This window comes from Bos mutus, chromosome 10, assembly GCF_027580195.1.
Source record: "Bos mutus isolate GX-2022 chromosome 10, NWIPB_WYAK_1.1, whole genome shotgun sequence".
Taxonomy (NCBI): Eukaryota; Metazoa; Chordata; class Mammalia; order Artiodactyla; family Bovidae; genus Bos; species Bos mutus.
The window spans coordinates 97,094,594-97,114,802 of record NC_091626.1 but is presented as its reverse complement, the minus strand read 5'-3'; the positions used below and the strand labels follow the sequence as shown (position 1 = coordinate 97,114,802).

The window sequence follows — 20,209 nt, the reverse complement described above, 5'->3', positions numbered from 1 at the left end:
AGTAGCACTAATTTACAATAGCTAAGACATGGAAGTAACATAATAGTCCATTGAGAAATGAATGGATGAAGATGTGAGATACATACACACACACACACACACACACACACACACACTCACACCCAATGGAAAATGACTCAGCTATAAAAAAAATGAAATGATGATATCTGCAGCAACATGGATAGACCAGAGATTATCATACTAAGTGAAGTAAATCAGAGAAAGACAAACGTTACATGGTATCACCTACATGTAGAATCTAAAAAAGTGATACAAATGAACTTATTTACAAAATGGTAACAGACTTAGAAAGCAAACTTACAGTTACCAAAGGGGAGAGGAACAAATTAAAACTATGGGATTAACAGATATAAACTACTAGATATAAAATAGATAAGCAAGAGAATTTACTGTATTAAAAGACACTTGCTCTTGCGAAGAAAAGCTAGGACAAATCTTCACAGTGTATTAAAAAGCAGACATCACTTGGCGGACAGAGCTCCCGTACAATCAAAGCTCTGGTTTTTCCAGTAGTCATGTATGGATGTGAGAGTTGGACCACAGAGAAGGCTGAGTGCCAAAGAACTGATGCTTTCGAACTGTGGTGCTAGAGAAGACTATTTAGAGTCCCATGGACAGCAAGGAGATCAAACCAGTCAATCCTAAAGGAAATCAACCCAGAAAGAATATTTATCAGAAGGACTGATGTTGAAGCTAAAGTTCCAATACTTTGGCTACCTGATGCTAAGAGCTGACTCACTGGAAAAGACCCTGATGCTGGGAAAGACTGAAGGCAGGAGGAAAGGGGGATGACAGAGGATGAGATGGCATCATCGACTCAATGGACACGAGTTTGAGCAAACTTCAGGAAACAGTGAAGGACAGGGAAGTCTGGTGTGCTGCAGTCTATGGGGTTGCGAAGAGTTGGACATGACTGAGGGACCGAACAACAAGAGAATTAGACTCATTATCTTGTATTAACTTACAATAGAATATAACTGCAAAAATAATGAATCACCATGCTATAATCTGAAACTAAAACAATGTTAATCAACTATACTTCAATAAAAATTTACCTCCTAAATATATATTTAAGCATCTTAGTCATGCCCAAATAAGGAAAGAATTACTATAATTAGCAACTAACAGCTCAATTTCACTTGATTCTAACTTACTTTAGGAGGATATGGTAAAATATGTACTAGAGTTGACCGTTAGTAAGACAGGGATTGATCCACATATAATTTATAGTCAAGACTCAATAGCTGGATGTGTCTCTGAATTCACAGATTCAACCAACTAGGGACCATGTAGTACTGTAGTATTTACTATTGAAAAATATCCACATATAAGTGGATCTGGGCAGTTCATATCTGCACTGCACACAAGTCAACTGTATTTATACTTTACACACAGCAAAATAGGCCCATAGATGTTAAACTATTTTCTCCAAGGCCTTTCATTCAGTAGGAGGAAGATCAAGGTTTTCTGATTCCAGTTCAGTGCTTTTGCTTTCACACTACAGCCAGAAATTATGTCTGTTTCAAACTCTGAAGTGTTTATCCCTTTACTGGGTAACAAGATCTGTATTTTGGGCTTCCCTGGTGGCTCAGCAATAAGGAATCTGCCTGCAATGCAGGAGATGCAGGTTTGATCCCTTGGTCAGGAAGACCCCCTGGAGAAGGGCTTGCCAACCCACTCTAGTATTCTTGCCCGAATAATCCCATGGATAGAACAGCCTGGTGGGCTACAGTCCATAGGACTGCAAAGAGTTGGACACGACTGAAGTGAATGAGCATGCATGCACACATGCATCTGTACCTTACTTTTTAAATAGCACTTACTAGCAAATGAATGGGACAGGGATGAACGGGCGAGGGAGCCTAAGCAGACGCAGGCAAGGATGAGGCAAGCAGAGAGTAGTACTTCCAATAAACTCATCTGCAACAGCAAACTGCAATCATCAGTGGTGAGCAGAGAATAAAGACTGAGGGGAAGAATCAAGACCAGCGCTGGAGAAAGAAGTGAACTAAATTAGAAATGGCAGTCACACAGAAACCCAGAAATTAAGTGGTCTGTTTATCCAACAAAAACTACTGGGCAGAATCAAGAAGATACCAATATTTGACTATTTTTGACTTTAAAAAGGCAGTTTCTTCTGATTCAACCTAATAATTTCAAAGATAAGAATAGGAAAAGCAGCCAAGTTACTTACAAATCAGTAAACTTTTGCAGTTATACATATTAGGAAAGTGGTTATCTCTTATGAGGTGATACTGAATTTTAAAGACAACACAGCTATCCATTTTGAATTAAACATCATATAAAATACCAGTTAACATTAATACAAGAAGCATGGTATTTAAGTTCAACCTCCAAGTTTACTTCTAAAGAGTTTTCTCACTGCAAAGCTATAGCAAGTATAGGGTGTTTTTAAATTCAAATTTAAAAACAATTTAAAAACAAAAATTTAAAAACAGAAAAGGTTAGCATTGTTAAAAAAAAATACTAACTCTTAAAAGGTCTTGATCTTTGCCTCAGAGAGAACACAGATGGTAATATAAGAAATCAGCATTCTTCTCTATTTTTCAAACATAAATCTTTACTTTTAAGGGTGACAAAAAGCATAAAGGCAATTTAGAGAGAACCCCTGTTCTGATTCTCCTGAACTTTACAAATGAACCTTACTGTGTTGGTGGTCCTTTTGGGCAATTTGTTAGAATGAAGCCATTTTTAGGATCTTTTCAGTAAAAATCTACAGCTTGGCATGAAAGAGAGAGAGAGAGAAAATAAATATGTATGTGTAGTTAATATTGCAGCTCCTCAACTTCTTGTAATACATTTTATGCTAAGGAGCGAAGTAAAATGAATATGAGGGATCAGTGGGTTGTGACGGCATCATTAGATTTAATTCTTTAAAGGAAACTGAAACACAAGCTGGAATCAAGATTGCCGGGAGAAATATCAATAACCTCAGATATGCAGATGACACCACCCTTATGGCAGACAGTGAAGAGGAACTAAAAAGCCTCTTGATGAAAGTGAAAGTGGAGAGTGAAAAAGCTGGCTTAAAGCTCAACATTCAGAAAACGAAGATCATGGCATCCGGTCCCATCACTTTATGGTAAATAGATGGGGAAACAGTGGAAACAGTGTCAGACTGTATTTTTTTGGGCTCCAAAATCACTGCAGATGGTGACTGCAGCCATGAAATTAAAAGACGCTTACTCCTTGAAAGAAAAGTTATGACCAACCTAGATAGCATATTGAAAAGCAGAGACATTACTTTGCCAACAAAGGTCCGTCTAGTCAAGGCTATGGTTTTTCCTGTGGTCGTGTATGGATGTGAGAATTGGACTGTGAAGAAAGCTGAGCACCGAAGAATTGATGCTTTTGAACTGTGGTGTTGGAGAAGACTCTTGAGAGTCCCTTGGACTGCAAGGAGATCCAACCGTCCATTCTGAAGGACATCAGCCCTGGGATTTCTTTGGAAGGAATGATGCTGAAGCTGAAACTCCAGTACTTTGGCCACCTCATGAGAAGAGTTGACTCATTGGAAAAGACTCTGATGCTGGGAGGGATTGGGGGCAGGAGACGAAGGGGACGACAAAGGATGAGATAGCTGGATGGCATCACTGACTCGATGGACGTGAGTCTGAGTCAAGTCCAGGAGTTGGTGATGGCCAGGGAGGCCTGGTGTGCTGCGATTCACGGGGTCACAAAGAGTTGGACATGACTGAGTGACTGAGCTGAACTGAACTGAAAGCCTAAAAGGGAGGAAGATGGACTAGAAGGAACATCACAACTATCTATGTATTGACAACCACTATACATTGATAGCGGAGAAGGCGATGGCACCCACTCCAGTACTCTTGCCTGGAAAATCCCATGGACGGAGGAGCCTGGTAGGCTGCCGTCTATGGGGTTGCACAGAGTCGGCCACGACTGAAGTGACTTAGCAGTAGCAGCAGCATACATTGATAGGGCTTCCCAGGTGGCTCAGAGGTTAAAGCATCCGCCTGAAATGTGGGAGACCTGGGTTCGATCCCTGGGTCAGGAAGATCCCCTGGAGAAGGAAATGGCAACCCACTTCAGTATTCTTGCCTGGAGAATCCCATGGACGGAGGAGCCTGGTGGGCTACAGTCCACGAGGTCGAAAAGAGTAGGACACGACTGAGCAACTTCACTTTCATACATTGATAACCTTAAATCACTTTTACAAAACAGAGTTAGATTTAGAGTTACATTTATTAACTATTGCTAAACAGATTTTGCAGTTGTACAACTGCATTCCAGACATCCCTTCCAGACAGTTTATCGATCAGAACAATGTTCTACGAGCTACAAATTTTCTGAAGTCTCAGGACTGGTTAAAAAGCAAACAAACAAAAACAAACAAAAAAGATAACCTCAATGTACAAAGTAAGGAATACAAAAGGGAGCAGACATTTTGTCTTCAATGGCCATTAGTGCTAACTACTCAGAACTTAGGCTTCAAAAAATATAGCAAGTATCTAAAACCTGCTTACAAGGCCTCCTGGTGGCTCAGATGGAAAAGAACCTGCCTACAATGTGCGAGACCCAGGTTCAATCTCTGGAAGATCCTCTAGAAAAGGGAATGGCTACCCATTCCAGTATTCCTGCCTGGAGAAATGCCATGGACAGAGGAACCTAGCAGGCTACATACAGTCCATGGGGTCTCAAAGAGTTGGACATGACTGAGTGACTAACACTTCACACTTTTTTTCACTTCACACCTGCTTACAGAGCAATACAACTTTCAATTTAGCTGATGAGCTTTTTACTATAACTTATAATCAACCAAAGTTTGAGTCTGCAACTTCAAAAATAACATTTTCAGTATTAACTGAAATCTTCCAAAATAAAGGACATCAATGAGTGGTGTTCAGAGTTGATCCCCTAAGTCACATTATACCCCATTACACAGCTCCTAATCTTCTTAGATTTCCTGGTTATGCTGACATAATCTAGCTTCCTGGGAAAAATAAAAGTACTGCTATTCCTCAGACTCATACTTTCCAGTTAATTATAATGGGTTGGAAGAATTTGAAATTGAAGAACTTCTTCCCCCTTCCCCACTTCTTCTTAAAGGTCATAATGTCAAAGCAGATGAGGGTTTTCCCAGTTTAGGGTCCCCCAAACAAGGAGATGGCAACCCACTCCAGTATTCTTGCCTGGAGAATCCCAGGGACGGGGGAGCCTTGTGGGCTGCCGTCTATGGGGTCGAAGAGTCGGACACGACTGAAGCGACTTAGCAGCAGCAGCAGCAAACAGAACATAGCGGAGAAGGCAATGGCACCCCACTCCAGTACTCTTGCCTGGAAAATCCCATGGACGGAGGAGCCTGGCAGGCTGCAGTCAATGGGGTCGCTGAGGGTCAGACAAGACTGAGCGACTTCACTTTCACTTTCCACTTTCATGCATTTGAGAAGGAAATGGCAACCCACTCCAGTGTTCTTGCCTGGAGAATCCCAGGGACGGGGGAGCCTGGTAGGCTGCCGTCTATGGGGTCGCACAGAGTAGGACACGACTGAAGTGACTTAGCAGCAAACAGAACATACAGCCCCAAGAATGGTTTCAGTTAAGTTTTCAGCATTAGGAGTTATGGGACATAAGTCAGGATAAAATATGAAAAAATACTACCTATCGCCTTCTAATCTATACTACCAAAACATTACATTATGGGTATTTCACATAATATCTCTTTAATACATTTTGTCTAAGAATTGAACTTTACTATCTTTCAGTTTACCATCTGTCCAAGGTCTTATTTTTGCTATTTGGAAGGTTATTTTTAAAAATATTTCACTTTGGTTGGACTATGTAATCTAGAGTGAAAAGGAACATGTTTCACTCCTGCGGTTTTTCTCTTGAAAACCATTTTCTTTAAAAAAAAAAAAAAATAGGACCAACTCAGTCATCCTGAGTAAATTGCCTACGTTAAACATGTGTCTCCACTGATATCTAAAACTGGAGCTTATATCTTATAGACTTCTTAAACAAGTCTTTACAATACCAGGTAACTCAAATGCAGACTCTGTTTTCAAAGGTTATTCCCAAATCTTGGAAGCTTCTAGTACTAACTCCCTTTAAAGGAAAGAAACTGCATAACATAGCAAGCATAGTGCCAGGCTGAATAAATGCTTCCTCCGTTACCCTTTGCAAGTTAAGTAATTTCTAATCAAGGAAAAATTATATTTAGCTTTAGTTATTATATGTCTAAATGTTACAAAGTCAACTACTAACCAGCCTTACTTCTTGATAAGACACTACTTTGTAGTCTTCCATAAGTGAATGGATGCACATATTGATTTGTATTGATTTAAATAAACTTGGGGGGTTTCCTGGTAGTTCAGTGGTAAAGAATCCGCCTGTCAATGCAAGAGATATGGGTTCTATTCCTGGTCCACTAAGATCCCACATGCTGTGGAGCAACCAAGCCGGTGAGCCACAACTACTGAACCTGTGATCCAGAGCGTGGGAACTCCAACTACTGAAGCCCGCGTGCTCTAGAGCCTGTGCTAAACCACTGTAATGAGAAGCCCGCACATGGCAACTAGAAAGTAGCCCCTGCTGTTCCAACTAGAGAAAAGTCCACACAGCAACAAAGACCCAGCACAGCCATAAGTGTGTGTGCTTAGTTGCTCAGTCATGTCTGACTCTTTGCGACCCCATGGACTCCTCTGTCTGTGGGATTCTCTGGGCAATACTGGAGTGGGTTGCCACGTCCTCCTCCAGGGAATCTTCCCAACCCAAGGATCGAACCCAGGTCTCCTACATTGAAGGCAGATTCTTTACCATCTGAGCCACAAGGGAAGCCCTACAGCCATAAATAAATAAAATTATGAAAAAAAAAAAAATCAGCTTAGCACTCTCTTTCACTAGTGGTGCAATATCTAAATCCAATATCAGGACAACAGCTCCATCTCCCTCTCAGCTGAAAGTACTCTGGGGTTATGCAAAGGAGGAGTTAGGTGTGTGGTAACTATTGCTGTCATATTAATTCCAAGAACTGTAAATAGCTGGCTTGGCAGAAAAATCTCAGATGCAAGCACAATGATAACTTTCAAAAGAGACAAAGTAAGCCCAGGCCAAGAAAATGAATTCAAGTTCCTTTTATCCTCAAAACTTAAACCACAGCATCTTCATACACCACATCAATAACTTCTGAGAGAAAAAAGGTTTTCTCACCTCTTCCTTTTAGAAACAACTTTATTTTTTTTAATTTTATTTTATTTTAAAACTTTACATAATTGTATTAGTTTTGCCAAATATCAAAGAAACAACTTTAAAAATTATTTTGCAGCTGAAAAAACTAAAGTAACATCCAGAGAGGTTATGTAAATCAAGTGGAAGAACCAGTACTGAACTGATTCTTCTGGTTTCAGACTGTATTTTTAACCACTCACTGATCTACTCTAGTTTCTGTATTAACAGGACTGACCGAAAGGAAATATTAGGAACAAAACACCTAGGAATAAACCTACCTAAGGAGACAGACAATGGCACCCCATTCCAGTACTCTTGCCTGGAAAATCCCATGGATGGAGGAGCCTGGTGGGCTATAGTCCATGGGGTTGCTAAGAGTCGGACACGACTAAGTGACTTCACTTTCACGCCTTGGAGAAGGAAATGGCAACCCACTCCAGTGTTCTTGCCTGGAGAACCCCAGGGATGGGATGGGGCAGCCTGGTGGGCTGCCATCTATGGGGTGGCACAGAGTCGGACACGACTGAAGTGACTTAGCAGCAGCAAGGAGACAGAAGACCTGTACTCCAAGATGCTGATGAAAGAAATCGATGACAGATGGAAAGATATACCATGTTCTTGGATTGGAAAAATCAGTATTGTCAAAACGACTATACTATGTAGGAAGTCTACAGATTCAACCTATCAAACTACCAAAGGGCATTTTTTACAGATATAGAAAAAAATATCTTAAAATTTGTACAGAGACATAAAAGACCCCTGAACAGCTAAAGCAATCCTGAAAAAGAAAAACGGACCTGGACTCAGGCTCCTTGACTTCAAACTGTACTATAAAGCTACAGTAAACAAAACAGTATGGTACTGGCAAAGACAAACATCGATCAATGGAACAAGATGCAAAGACCAGAAACAGAGCCACACACCTACGGTCAATCAATCTGTAAAAAGGAGGCAAGAATATAGAATGGAGAAAAGACAATCTCTTCAATAAGTGGTGCTGGGAAAACTGAACAGCTACATGTAAAAGCAATAAGAGATTTTTCTAACACTATACACAAAAATAAACTCAAAATGGGTTAAAGATCTAAATGTAAGCCTGGATACTGTAAAACTCTTAGAGGAAAACATAAACGGAACACTCTTTGACATAAATCACAGCAGCATCTTTTTGGATCCATCTCCTAGAGTAATGAAAATAAAAACAAAAATTAACAAATGAGACCTAATTAAACTTAAAAGCTTGTACACCTGAAACACTATGTACAACTAAATCACTTTGCTGTGTACTTGAAACTAATACAACATTGTAAATCAACTATACTCTAAGATAAATTTTTTTTTTTAATTTTTAATAAATGTTAGGTAAAAGGAATGTAAAAGGAGAACAGAGTAACCATGTTTAATTACAAGTTACTGCTGGTCCCTGACAGCCCACCCCCTGGAGACTCACCTGCCTCTTAGCAATCTGTCACTGACTCACACTGCCTCCAACACCTCAGCCCAGGGGGTCCATACCACATCACCTCGATTGTCTGGCTCTGCTCTCAGGAAGACATGGTGCCCAGAGACTTCCTCTCATCCTGCATTCTTTCCAATTTCCATTATAAGATTTCTGTCATCCACCATCTTCCAAAGGGGGGCATCGTGCAAAATTTTGGTCAACTACTGCCAATGTTTCTCAATAAGACTGCCATTAGCATTTGGGGCATGACAGTTCTTGGTTGTCAAGGATGTCTAGTGCCCTGCAGAACATTCAGAACCACTGGCCTCTTGGCAATAAATGCCAATAGCACCTCTGCACAGGCCAGTCTATGACAATCAAAAATGCCCCTCAGTTCAGTTCAGTTCAGTTCAGTTGCTCAGTCGTGTCCGACTCTGCGACCTCATGGGCTGCAGCACGCCAGGCCACCCTGGTCCATCACCAACTCCTAGAGTTTACTCAAACTCATGTCCATCCAACCATTTCATCCTCTGTCATCCCCTTCTCCTCTCGCCTTCAATCTTTCCCAGCATCAGGGTCTTTTCTAGTGAGTCAGTTCTTCGCATCAGGTGGCCAAAGTATTGGGGTTTCAGCTTCAACATCAGTCCTTCCAATGAACATTCAGGACTGATTTCCTTGAGACGGACTTCCTTATGTGTTGTTATTCATAAGCACCATCTGTATCCTAGCAGAACCCATCTGATTTTTGTTCTTGCCAAAATTATGGAGTAAATTCTAATAACCTTAGAATGAAATTGTCCACCCAAACTGCTAAAAAGGCAATCAATATCCTCATTTTCTTCCCTCCCTTAAATGACTTTCTCTGTTCACTGATTTTTAGGTGGTCAAACTAGTCAAACTCCTCTAATCATTTGGTGCTATGTATATGCTATGCTAAAAATAACACTAATAAAATTATTATTTTTATGTGTGTATGCTGCTGCTGCTAAGTCACTTCAGTCGTGTCCGACTCTGTGCAACCCCGTAGACGGCAGCCCACCAGGCTCCGCCATCCCTGGGATTCTCCAGACAAGAACACTGGAGTGGGTTGCCATGTTCTTCTCCAATGCATGAAAGTGAAAAGTGAAAGTGAAGTCGCTCAGTAGTGTTTGACTCTTAGCGACCCCATGGACTGCAGCCTACCAGTCTCCTCCGTCCATGGGATTTTCCAGGCAAGAGTACTGGAGTGGGGTGCCATTGCCTTCTGCAGTATATATGTATACTATTTGTATATATGTATATATGTGGTATTAAGTTGCTCAGTCGTATCCGACTCTTTTGACCTCAAGGACTGTAGCCCGCCAGGCTCCTCTCTCTATGGGATTTCCCAGGCAAGAATACTGGACTGGGTTGCCATTTCCTCCTCCAGGGGATCTTCCTGACCCAGAACCCAGGGCTCCCGTACTGTAGGCAGACTCTTTAACCATCTGAGCCACTAGGGAAGCATTATATGTATATATATGTCCATGTAAAAGAATGCAGACTATATGCCAAATAACTGACACTGGTTATTCCTGTTTATTTTATGTGATATATGTTTGAGTTTTTGAAAATGAGCAGGTATTGCTTCTATAAACAAAATAAGAATGAATGAGTAGGCAGATATATTTAAATGTAGTATTAAAGGGATTTCCCTGGCAGTCCAGTGGTTAGGATTCAGCATTTTCACTGCTGTGGGCCTGGGTTCAATCTGTTGTTCGGGAGCTATTAATAAGCTCCTGTAAGCCATGCAATGCAGCCAAAAAAAAAAAAAAAAGGTGGTATTAAAAATTCCACATTTGCAATCCTTAACAGACCGATCCCAAAATTCCATATACTTACGCAGCAAGAGGACTCAAACAAAATATATAAAAAAGAATTTCAAAATCAGAACTTAAATCAGAACATGAAAACACATCTTCTTATTTGTACAAATAAACTTCACATCCAGAGTTTTCCTTGTTAGTCTCCTACTTTCACTAATTAGAATTACATAACAAAGTTCCAAAATCAGTTTGTTCTTGGCTGTTACTGATGATCTACTTTCTAGCAAACTGACGAGGATATAAACATCGTGCATGGGACCAACTAAAAATCAATTAATGAGCAGAAACTAAAATATAAAGGTAACTGAACCTTATGTTGTAAAACTGTCAACATTCCAAGGAAATCAGAGTTTAGAGTCCAAAGTTGGGTCTTCACTGCCAAGCCCAATATGGAGGGGGGAAAACTGACAAGCTCAGACAAGAGTTTACTCACTTATTTACTTCTACTGAAGCTGAGAAACATTAAAGGCAAATTTTAGTATTAAGGAGAGGGGGAGGGGAATGGGTGGGAGGGAGAAAAAAATTTTTTAGTACTCAAAAAGAGTGGACTAATTAAGAATACTGTGCTGGCTAATCTTATGTGTCACTCTGACTGGGCTCCATGGGCCTCAGATCTTTAATCAAACATTATTCTGTTTGTGTCTGTGAGGGTGTTGTGAATGAGTAACATTTAAGTTGGCTGACTGCCCTGTGTGAGTGAGCCACAATCAATCAGCTGAAAGCCTAAATAGGACAAAATAAGACCTGCCAGGCTGCCTGCCTGCTAAGGTGGGACGTTATTATTTTTCCTGCCTTCATACCTGAACTGAAGCGCCAGCTCTTCCCGGATCTTGAGACTGACGGCACTTGAACTAAATCATCTGGGTCTCCAGCTTGCTTGCTGTAGACCTGGAGTCTTTCAGTCCCTGTAACTGCGTGAGCCAATTCTTTCTCTTCCTCTTTCCCTCTATCCTCCCTATAAAAATACTGCACGGGAAAGTTCAGCAGATGTTTTATGATGATGACTGTGGCATGGATGTCTTAGAAAGCTTGGAATCTCTCCAAGAGCCAGCAATCTATTCATTTGACCAAGTTATTCCAGGTGCTGTGGGACTTAGATGATACTTAATAGAACATTTCTTGGATAAGGGCCATACTTTTACTTAGAAGTTAAAAATAACTTCTAACTGCTGTTAGAGCCACTTATCTTCTACTCTCTTTTCTACTTACTATGCTCCACAAACGGCTGCAATCCCCAGTTCTACCATTTGAAGTACAAGCATAGAATTGGAAAGAATATTAATCCATATAATTACTGTACTTCACTTAAAAGGTTTTGGTTAGAAGGAAGAGATAAGAACCACTTCTCATATCAAATACTAAACTGACCAAGCACTTCTTTTACCCTTTGTGTGTGCTCAGTCATTTCCGACTCTTTGCAACCCCATGGACTGTAGCCCGCCGGGCGCCTCTGTCCATGGGATTTCCCAGGCAAGAATACTGGAGTGGGTTTCCATTTCCTCCTCCAGGGAATCTTCCCAACCCAGTGATCAAACCTGAGTCTCTTGTGTCTCCTGCATTGGCAGGAGGATTCTTTAGCACTTTTAACCTTTGTCAACTGCAAAGACAAACAGCTCTCTAGGTCTCTGGGAATAGAGCACCTGTCACTGAAGAGGTGTGGCTCAGACAAAAACTGAGTGGTAGACATTACTCAAAATTACATATAGTAGCAAATTATTTTAGGATAAAAAATTCTTGTGACCATGCTCTCTATACATTCCCACAAGAGCAGAGCTTACTAAATAATTAAAAATTGAACAAGCAGAAGGTGTAGTGAAGTCCCTCCAGACTTGGTGCTGTGCTGTGGAGCACAGACATGAATCTGTAAACCCTGAAGTGAAGTGCTGCTGTATGGAGACCCCTGGGGAAGCTTCTGTCACCAGGTCTGACCAGGAGGCAAAACCTTCAACTGAGGATTTGACAGGTAAGAAGGAAGGAGAATATATTAAACTCAAGGTCACTGGACAAGAGAGCAGTGAGATTCACTTCCAAGTGAAAATGATGACACATTTCAAGAAACTCAAAGAATCACACTGTCAAAGACAAGGAGCTCCTGTGAATTCACCCAGGTTTCTCTTTGAAGGTCAGGATAATCACACTCCAAAAGAACTGGGAATGGAGGAAGAAGATGTGATTAAAGTTTTTCAGGAACAAAGAGGGTCATTCAACAGTTTACATTCTTTTTTTTTTTTCCTTTTCCTTAATCCTTTAAAAAAATTAAAAAAAAAAATAGCTCTTCTGTAACGTGGCGTTCAAAACAGAATTGAAAGCTGATACCCCGTCTCTTTAAAAGACGCTGTGATTTGGATTCCTGTGCCCATGATTCACTATCGTCTGTTTCCTTGTGCTGAATTTTGGTGATCCAACCTCAGCCCTTGTTGTATCGCCCTCTGTTTTAAAAATAACATGGGTGCACAAAGAGGCCACCTTTTCCAGGACTGCATATTTGCAGGCTTGTGATAAATAAGATCCATTAATGTCAGCGGTTCTAATGACTTTCCAGTTCTTAGGCATATGATCACTTCGCTCCTGGAGTAGGATTTTCAGTGGGAGATGGAAGTTTTTCAGAGAACTGAACTATGAAGAATGATCTTTCCTTAGCTTGAAGCTAATTTTAAAATCTGAGGGTCAGGACCAAAAGAAGAGGAGTATCAGGTTGGCGTCACGGTGACAGAGGTGGTGAGAACAATGGTTAACTCCAAATACGGCTTCACGGAAGAGACAGCGTTTTAAGACCAAAGAAAAACCTTATTAGAAGATCCCAGAAAAGTTCTAGTTTTCATTAGTAGTTAAAGTAATTCACGTAGACGTGATTACAACAGAACACTGCTCTTTTTGCTACTTTCTGGCCTGGGAGAGTGGTTTTAAACGGACACTGTCTGTATTAGCTTCATTAAAATAAACAAAATATTTGCTTAAAAAAAAACTTGAATAAGTAAAGGTAAAAATGGGGGAGGATCCTTTTCTACAAGTTGTAGCAAGTATTTTGTACTTGTTAAAATTTTGATATAGACTTCCCTGGTGGCTCAAACAGTAAAACATCTGCCTACAATTGTGATGATTTTTGTTTAATTTATGAATCTTATAAATGCATAGATACTTCAGTTGATTTTCATGTCAACAGAAATATATTGATAATTATTAAGGTTAAACCATGAAAGAACTTCTATTTTATGATTTTATATATATATATATATATATATATTATTCACATTTAGATGATACCATAGTATATGAATTGGGCAGAATAGGGATTCATTCTTAACCAGCTCATCAAGCTTTTTTTGTTGAAGAAGCATCTCTTCTTGACTCATCTTTCTTAATCACTAATGATCCCTCTTTGATCAGCTCTAAAGTGGGCGGGGGCACGGAGGGAGCAGATAACACTTTGAACTCTCATCACAGCACTTTCTAGATCAATAAATGATGTACTTGTCACAAGTATCCAGACAAGATGCCTCGTGAAAATCAGCATCTCATGGCCTCCTAGAAAGGAGAGCAAGAGGGACAAAAGAATGCCAGCAAAGACAGGAGTCAACTGACCTTTAAGGTCATCAGTTCTTTAACTTCTACATGAACACGTGCAGAGATGTAGGTGAAAAATTAGCATCACTATATCTAAAAATATCTTAAAATACCAAAAGGGACTAGAGAAGGCAGTAGTGGTGAAAGAGAATAGCACAGGACCTAAAGAAAAACATCAATGAAGCTATTTTTAAAACCACACTATGTTGGAACTTGAATTAATCTGTTCACGTTTTTCACATGATCTGAGAGAAAGAAGGAAGAAGTATACTATTAAAAAATGTTACCTAAAACAAAAGAAATATTAGCCAAAAGGCAGGGCAGACTGATTTTAATAACACTTCAGTTCAGGTCAGTCGCTCAGTCGTGTCCAACTCTTTGAGACCCCATAAATCGCAGCACACCAGGCCTCCCTGTCCATCACCAACTCCCGGAGTTCACCCAAACTCATGTCCATCGAGTCGGTGACGCCATCCAGCCATCTCATCCTCTGTCGTCCCCTTCTCCTCCTGCCCCCAATCCCTCCCAGCATTAGAGTCTTTTCCAATGAGTCAACTCTTCGAATGAGGTGGCCAAAGTACTGGAGTTTCAGCTTTAGCATCAGTCCTTCCAAAGAACACCCAGGACTGATCTCCTTTAGGATGGACTGGTTGGATCTCCTTGCAGTCCAAGGGACTCTCAAGAGTCTTCTCCAGCACCACAGTTCAAAAGCATCAATTCTTTGGCGCTCAGCTTTCTTCTTCACAGTCCAACTCTCACATCCATACATGACCACTGGAAAAACCATAGCCTTGACTAGACAGACCTTTGTTGGCAAATGTCTCTGCTTTTGAATATGCTATCTAGGTTGGTCATAACTTTCCTTTCAAGGAGTAAGCGTCTTTTAATTTCATGGCTGCAGTCACCATCTGCAATGATTTTGGCCCCAGTTAAAGGGCACCAGGAAATCTTCCCATTGGGCTTAAGAGCCCAAGGGAATAGAAAAATAAATATAGTGAACAGTCTTGTAAAATGGATACTTATAAGGGATTTTCAGGAAGCAATAATTCAGTAACTTTGGAACACTGAAGCAAAATGAGTTTACCATGCTCTAGACGCAGCCCCTGTTTTGCTAGACTGTTGACAAATATCAAAGTGCACAACCTGGGCGACTGTCAAATTAATGAATGTCAAAGCAGACGGCTTGCCTCTCCCTAGTCTAGGGATGCTGTTCTCAAGCAGGCCTTCAGCTCTTCAACTCCCTACAAGAGTGCATGTGTATGTGTGAGTGCACTCAGTCGTGTCCGACTCTTTGCAACCGCACGCATCTAAGTATTTGAATCTACTACCTGTTAACGACACTATTTCTATTTCTTTTCTCGGCAACTAGAGGAGCTCTGTGAACACCAAGCACTGTAGGTAAATTCCTTTCACGAGCATGGTTTATCACCCTCTCCCTGCTGCTGCTACTGCTGCCGCCGCTAAGTCACTTCAGTCGTGTCTGACTCTGTGTGACCCCATAGATGGCAGCCCACCAGGCTCCCCCATCCCTGGGATTCTCCAGGCAAGAACACTGGAGTGGGTTGCCATTTCCTTCTCCAATGCATGTAAGTGAAAAGTGAAAGTGAAGTCGCTCAGTCGTGTCTGACTCCTAGCGACCCCATGGACTGCAGCCTACCAGGCTCCTCCGTCCATGGGATTTTCCAGGCAGGAGTACTGGAGTGGGTTGCCATTGCCTTCTCTGCACCCTCTCCCTGCTGCTGCTGCTAAGTCACTTCAGTCGTGTCTGACTGTGCGACCCCATACAAGGCAGCCCACCAGGCTCCCCCATCCCTAGGATTCTCCAGGCAAGAACACTGGAGTGGGTTGCCATTTCCTTCTCCAATGCATGAAAGTGAAAAGTGAAAGTGAAGTCGCTCAGTCGTGTCTGACTCCTAGCGACCCCATGGACTGCAGCCTACCAGGCTCCTCCGTCCATGGGATTTTCCAGGCAAGAGTACTGGAGTGGGGTGCCATTGCCTTCTCCGGCACCCTCTCCCTAGCAGCAGCTTAATCCCTTAATCAGTTTCAATGCCCAAAACTAGGATTTCCTGAGGACTGCCGCAGGATGTGCAACAGGCAGAGGGGCCAAGGCTTTAAGTTGTTGATTCAATATAATCAAGAATTTAAAAGAATGGTTAGAAACAGAGGGCCACAAACAAAAGGAAGAAAAGAGGCCAAGTGCCTCAGAAATTGAGGAACTGAGGTTTAAAGGGTGCCAGCCCATAAGTAGGACAGAAAGGCTTAATTTGCCCAAAGACTGTCCCACTGTCCTCCTTTGGTACCGGAATGTTACATGGTTACTTTTAGACAGAAATGAAGCAACGGGGAAATACGACTACTGTGGTCAAGCACCCATGGGCAGGTGAAGGGCGTTAGCAAATAAAGCGAGGCTTGGAATTAAACTAGAGTTTCAGAGGCAGAAGGCAAGGCAATGAACAAGTACTGAACATTTAGGGGGAAAAAGAAGAGTATATAATGGGCAAGGCTTTTGTAGGTTAGGTACAAAAGAATTTGAGATTCTGAATTAATAGGCTATAAAAACATTAAGTAGCATTAAAACAAAAAAATTCCAGCCAGCCTGTAGAGGCCTGACCATATGCCCCTGATCTCTTCGTTGTTTCTTTTCCCTCCCCTAACTGGTTCTAATTTCACTCTTGCTGCTGATGCATTCAGCAAGGACCATCAGTTCTTTGGAAGGAAGCATCAATGCATTCAGTTCCAAACCCAGTGAAGACAGACAACTTAGCATCAACATCAAACTCCTGTTCCACATGCCAATATTTGTCTTATTTTTCTTTTTAAAAGAAAACAGATCAAATATCTTGTCCTTTCCTTTCCTTTCCCCAATCACCACCAATCAGTTGAGTTGCTTTTGGTTCTCACTGATGTAACCCAGCTCAAGAAAAAGGAAGAGAGAAAAAGACAACTCTCAAATCTCTTAAAAGTTAGTTTGCATTATTAACTTAGGTTTTCTTTAAAATGCATGGTCTTGTCCACCAAGACTCATGGTCTGGTGGAGTGGACTCGAATCCTTGTTTTTTTCAATGTTCTCTCATTGTTTTAATTAATTCATTAACTAATGTTTTGGCTGTGCTGGGTCTTCGTTGCTGTGCGGGCTTCTCTCCAGCTGCAGTGAGTGTGGGCTTCTCATTGCTGTGGCTTTTCTTATTGCAGAATAAGGGCCTTAGACACTCGGGTTTCAGTAGTTGCAGCTCGCAGGCTCTAGAGCAAAGGCCCAGTAGCTGTGGTGCACGGGCTTAGCTGCTCCACGGCACATGGAATCTTCCCAGACTAGAGATCAGACCAGCGTCCCCTATGTTAGCAGGCAGACTCATCCACTGTACCACCAGGGATGTCCTCGAATCCTCATTTTCAACAAACTTGGTGCCACACGTTAGAATCCTTTGGGATGCTTTTAAATAAAAACTTATAAGAGCCTCATCCCCAGATATTCACTAGGTCTGCAAAGGGGCTGTTGTAATTAGGTATTAGGCATTATTACTAATGACTACTACTGTGTGTGAGCAAGGTTAGAAACCGCCATACTAAAAGTGACTTTGGTGCAGGTGGTCCATGGACAAAGTCTGAAACAGTTGAAAAGAATGTACCTTAATAAGGTCCTTCTGAAACTCATTCCACTGTCAAAGCAGATGGCAGGCAGATACAAGTATTTAGATCATTTATTTTTTCCTAAACCACAGGTGACAATTAAAAAAAAAATCAATTCCTCTTCAAAAAGCTCTCAAATCTTTAAGGAAAGCCTTAAGGAGAATATCTGGTTCTTAATCGAGAAGAGTCCATCTGTCTTGTCACTTATTTATACATACTAAGTATAATAGACTACAATAAAGTTGATGAAAATCTAGGATAAAGTCCCCTGGACAAAGCCATCAAAAACAGTTCTGGGGGGAAAAAAAGCAGTTCCAACCATATTAAGGTTGAAAAAGTTATTCTTCTTCAACAAAGAAAACAGAGATTAGGCTATAAAGTTGCCAAATTGTAAGTGATGAGAAGAAATGGTCATTCGTCTCAGCTAACTGAACAAATCAAATCATGGAAAAATCTTTTAAATCAATTTTATTATGAAATAAATCTAAAGTAGTTCATCTACTTCAATCTTAAAATAATAATAATATGACTCACAGTATTTTTTAATAAAGAGTTTAGTTCCCAGGCTTCCCTGGTGTCTCAGAGGTAAAGAATCTGCCTGCCAACGCAGAGGACATGGGTTTGAGCCCGATCTGGGAAGATCCCACCTGCCAAGGAGCAACTAAGCCCGTGCGCCACAACTACGGGGCCTGTGCTCCAGAGCCTGGGAACCACAACTGCTGAGCCTGCGTGCCCCAGAGCCCAAGCTCCACGACGAGAGAAGCCTCTGCAAGAAGCAGCCCATGCACCTCCAAGAAGAGTCGCCCCTGCTCACTGCAACTAGATAAAGCCCACGCAGCAATAAACATCCAGTGAAGCCAAAAATAAAAAATACATCAAGAAACAAAATTACTTAAAAAAAATTTAGTTCCCTTATATCATCTTACCACATCTTCTCCAAAATAGTTCAAGGCTCTTTTCCTGTCCAAGGGGAACATCCTCAAACTCCTTATTTATGCTGTGCATTAATAATATTCTACTAAATGAACAAGTCTACATTTGTTCAGAGATTAGCTTCCAGCCTGTTGTTGCCTGTGGACATCTTAATAGCTAGCTTCAAACAAACTCTGAAACAAGGAGACCACTTGTGTGGCAAGAAATTTTTATTAGTACTTGGATTTGGGAAAAAAGAAATGGGAGTGACCCACCTCCCAGAATATTGGAAATAAAAGCAAAAATAAACAAATGGGACCTAATTAAAATTAAAAGCTTCTGCACAACAAAAGAAACTATAAGCAAGGTGAAAAGACAGCCTTCAGAATGGGAGAAAATAATAGCGAATGAAGCAACTGACAAACAACTAATCCCAAAAATATACAAGCAGCTCCTGTAGCTCAATTCCAGAAAAATAAACGACCCAATCAAAAAATGGGCCAAAGAACTAAATAGACATTTCTCCAAAGAAGACATACAGATGACTAACAAACACACGGAAAGATGCTCAACATCACTCATTATCAGAGAAATGCAAATCAAAACCACAATGAGGTACCATTTCACACCAGTCAGAATGGCTGCGATCCAAAAGTCTACAAGCAATAAATGCTGGAGAGGGTGTGGAGAAAAGGGAACCCTCTTACACTGTTGGTGGGAATGCAGACTGGTGCAGCCACTATGGAGAACAATGTGGAGATTCCTTAAAAAACTGGAAATAGAACTGCCTTATGACCCAGAAATCCCACTGCTGGGCATACACACCGAGGAAACCAGAATTGAAAGAGACACGTGTACCCCAATGTTCATCGCAGCAGTGTTTATAATAGCCAGGACATGGAAGCAACCTAGATGTCCATCAGCAGATGAACGGATAAGAAAGCTGTGGTACAGATACACAGTGGAGTATTACTCAGCCATTAAAAAGAATACATTTGAATCAGTTCTAATGAGGTGGATGAAACTGGAGCCGATTATACAGAGTGAAGTAAGCCAGAAAGAAAAACACCAATACAGTATACCAACGCATATATATGGAATTTAGAAAGATGGTAACAATAACCCTGTAAGCAAGACAGCAAAAAAGACACAGATGTATAGAACAGTCTTTTGGACTCTGTGGAGAGGGAGAGGGTGGGATGATTTGGGAGAATGGCATTGAAACATGTATAATATCATATAAGAAATGAATCACCAGTCCAGGTTCGATCAGGATACTGGATGCTTGGGGCTGGTGCACTGGGATGACCCAGAGGGATGGTACAGGGAGGGAGGTGGCGGGGGGAGGGAGGGGGGTCCAGGATTGAGAACACGTGTACACCCATGGCGGATTCATGTTGATGTATGGCAAAATCAATACAATATTGTAAAGTAAAAAAAAAAATTTTGTATCATCTACAAAAAATAAAAAAGAAATGGGAGTGGAAGAAGAAATAGACAAACCATGCTACAGAAGCTCCTGAGTATTCAGCATGGATTTCTGAAGCAGAGAGGGAGGTTAAAGGGGTTACTGATCCATGGGGAGGAA

The 20,209-nt window shown here is 41.2% G+C and overlaps 2 protein-coding genes across 2 annotated transcripts in view; one reads left to right on the top strand and one right to left on the bottom strand.

Moving 5' to 3' along the window:
- SPTLC2 (serine palmitoyltransferase long chain base subunit 2) overlaps positions 1–20,209 on the bottom strand; it is a 100,732-nt gene that overhangs the window by 18,074 nt on the left and 62,449 nt on the right. The window lies entirely within an intron of this gene.
- LOC138989560 (small ubiquitin-related modifier 1-like) lies at positions 11,466–14,116 on the top strand. Its single transcript, XM_070378550.1, has one exon. The coding sequence runs from the start codon at positions 12,406–12,408 to the stop codon at positions 12,796–12,798; it is 393 nt and encodes a 130-aa protein (XP_070234651.1). The 5' UTR covers positions 11,466–12,405; the 3' UTR covers positions 12,799–14,116.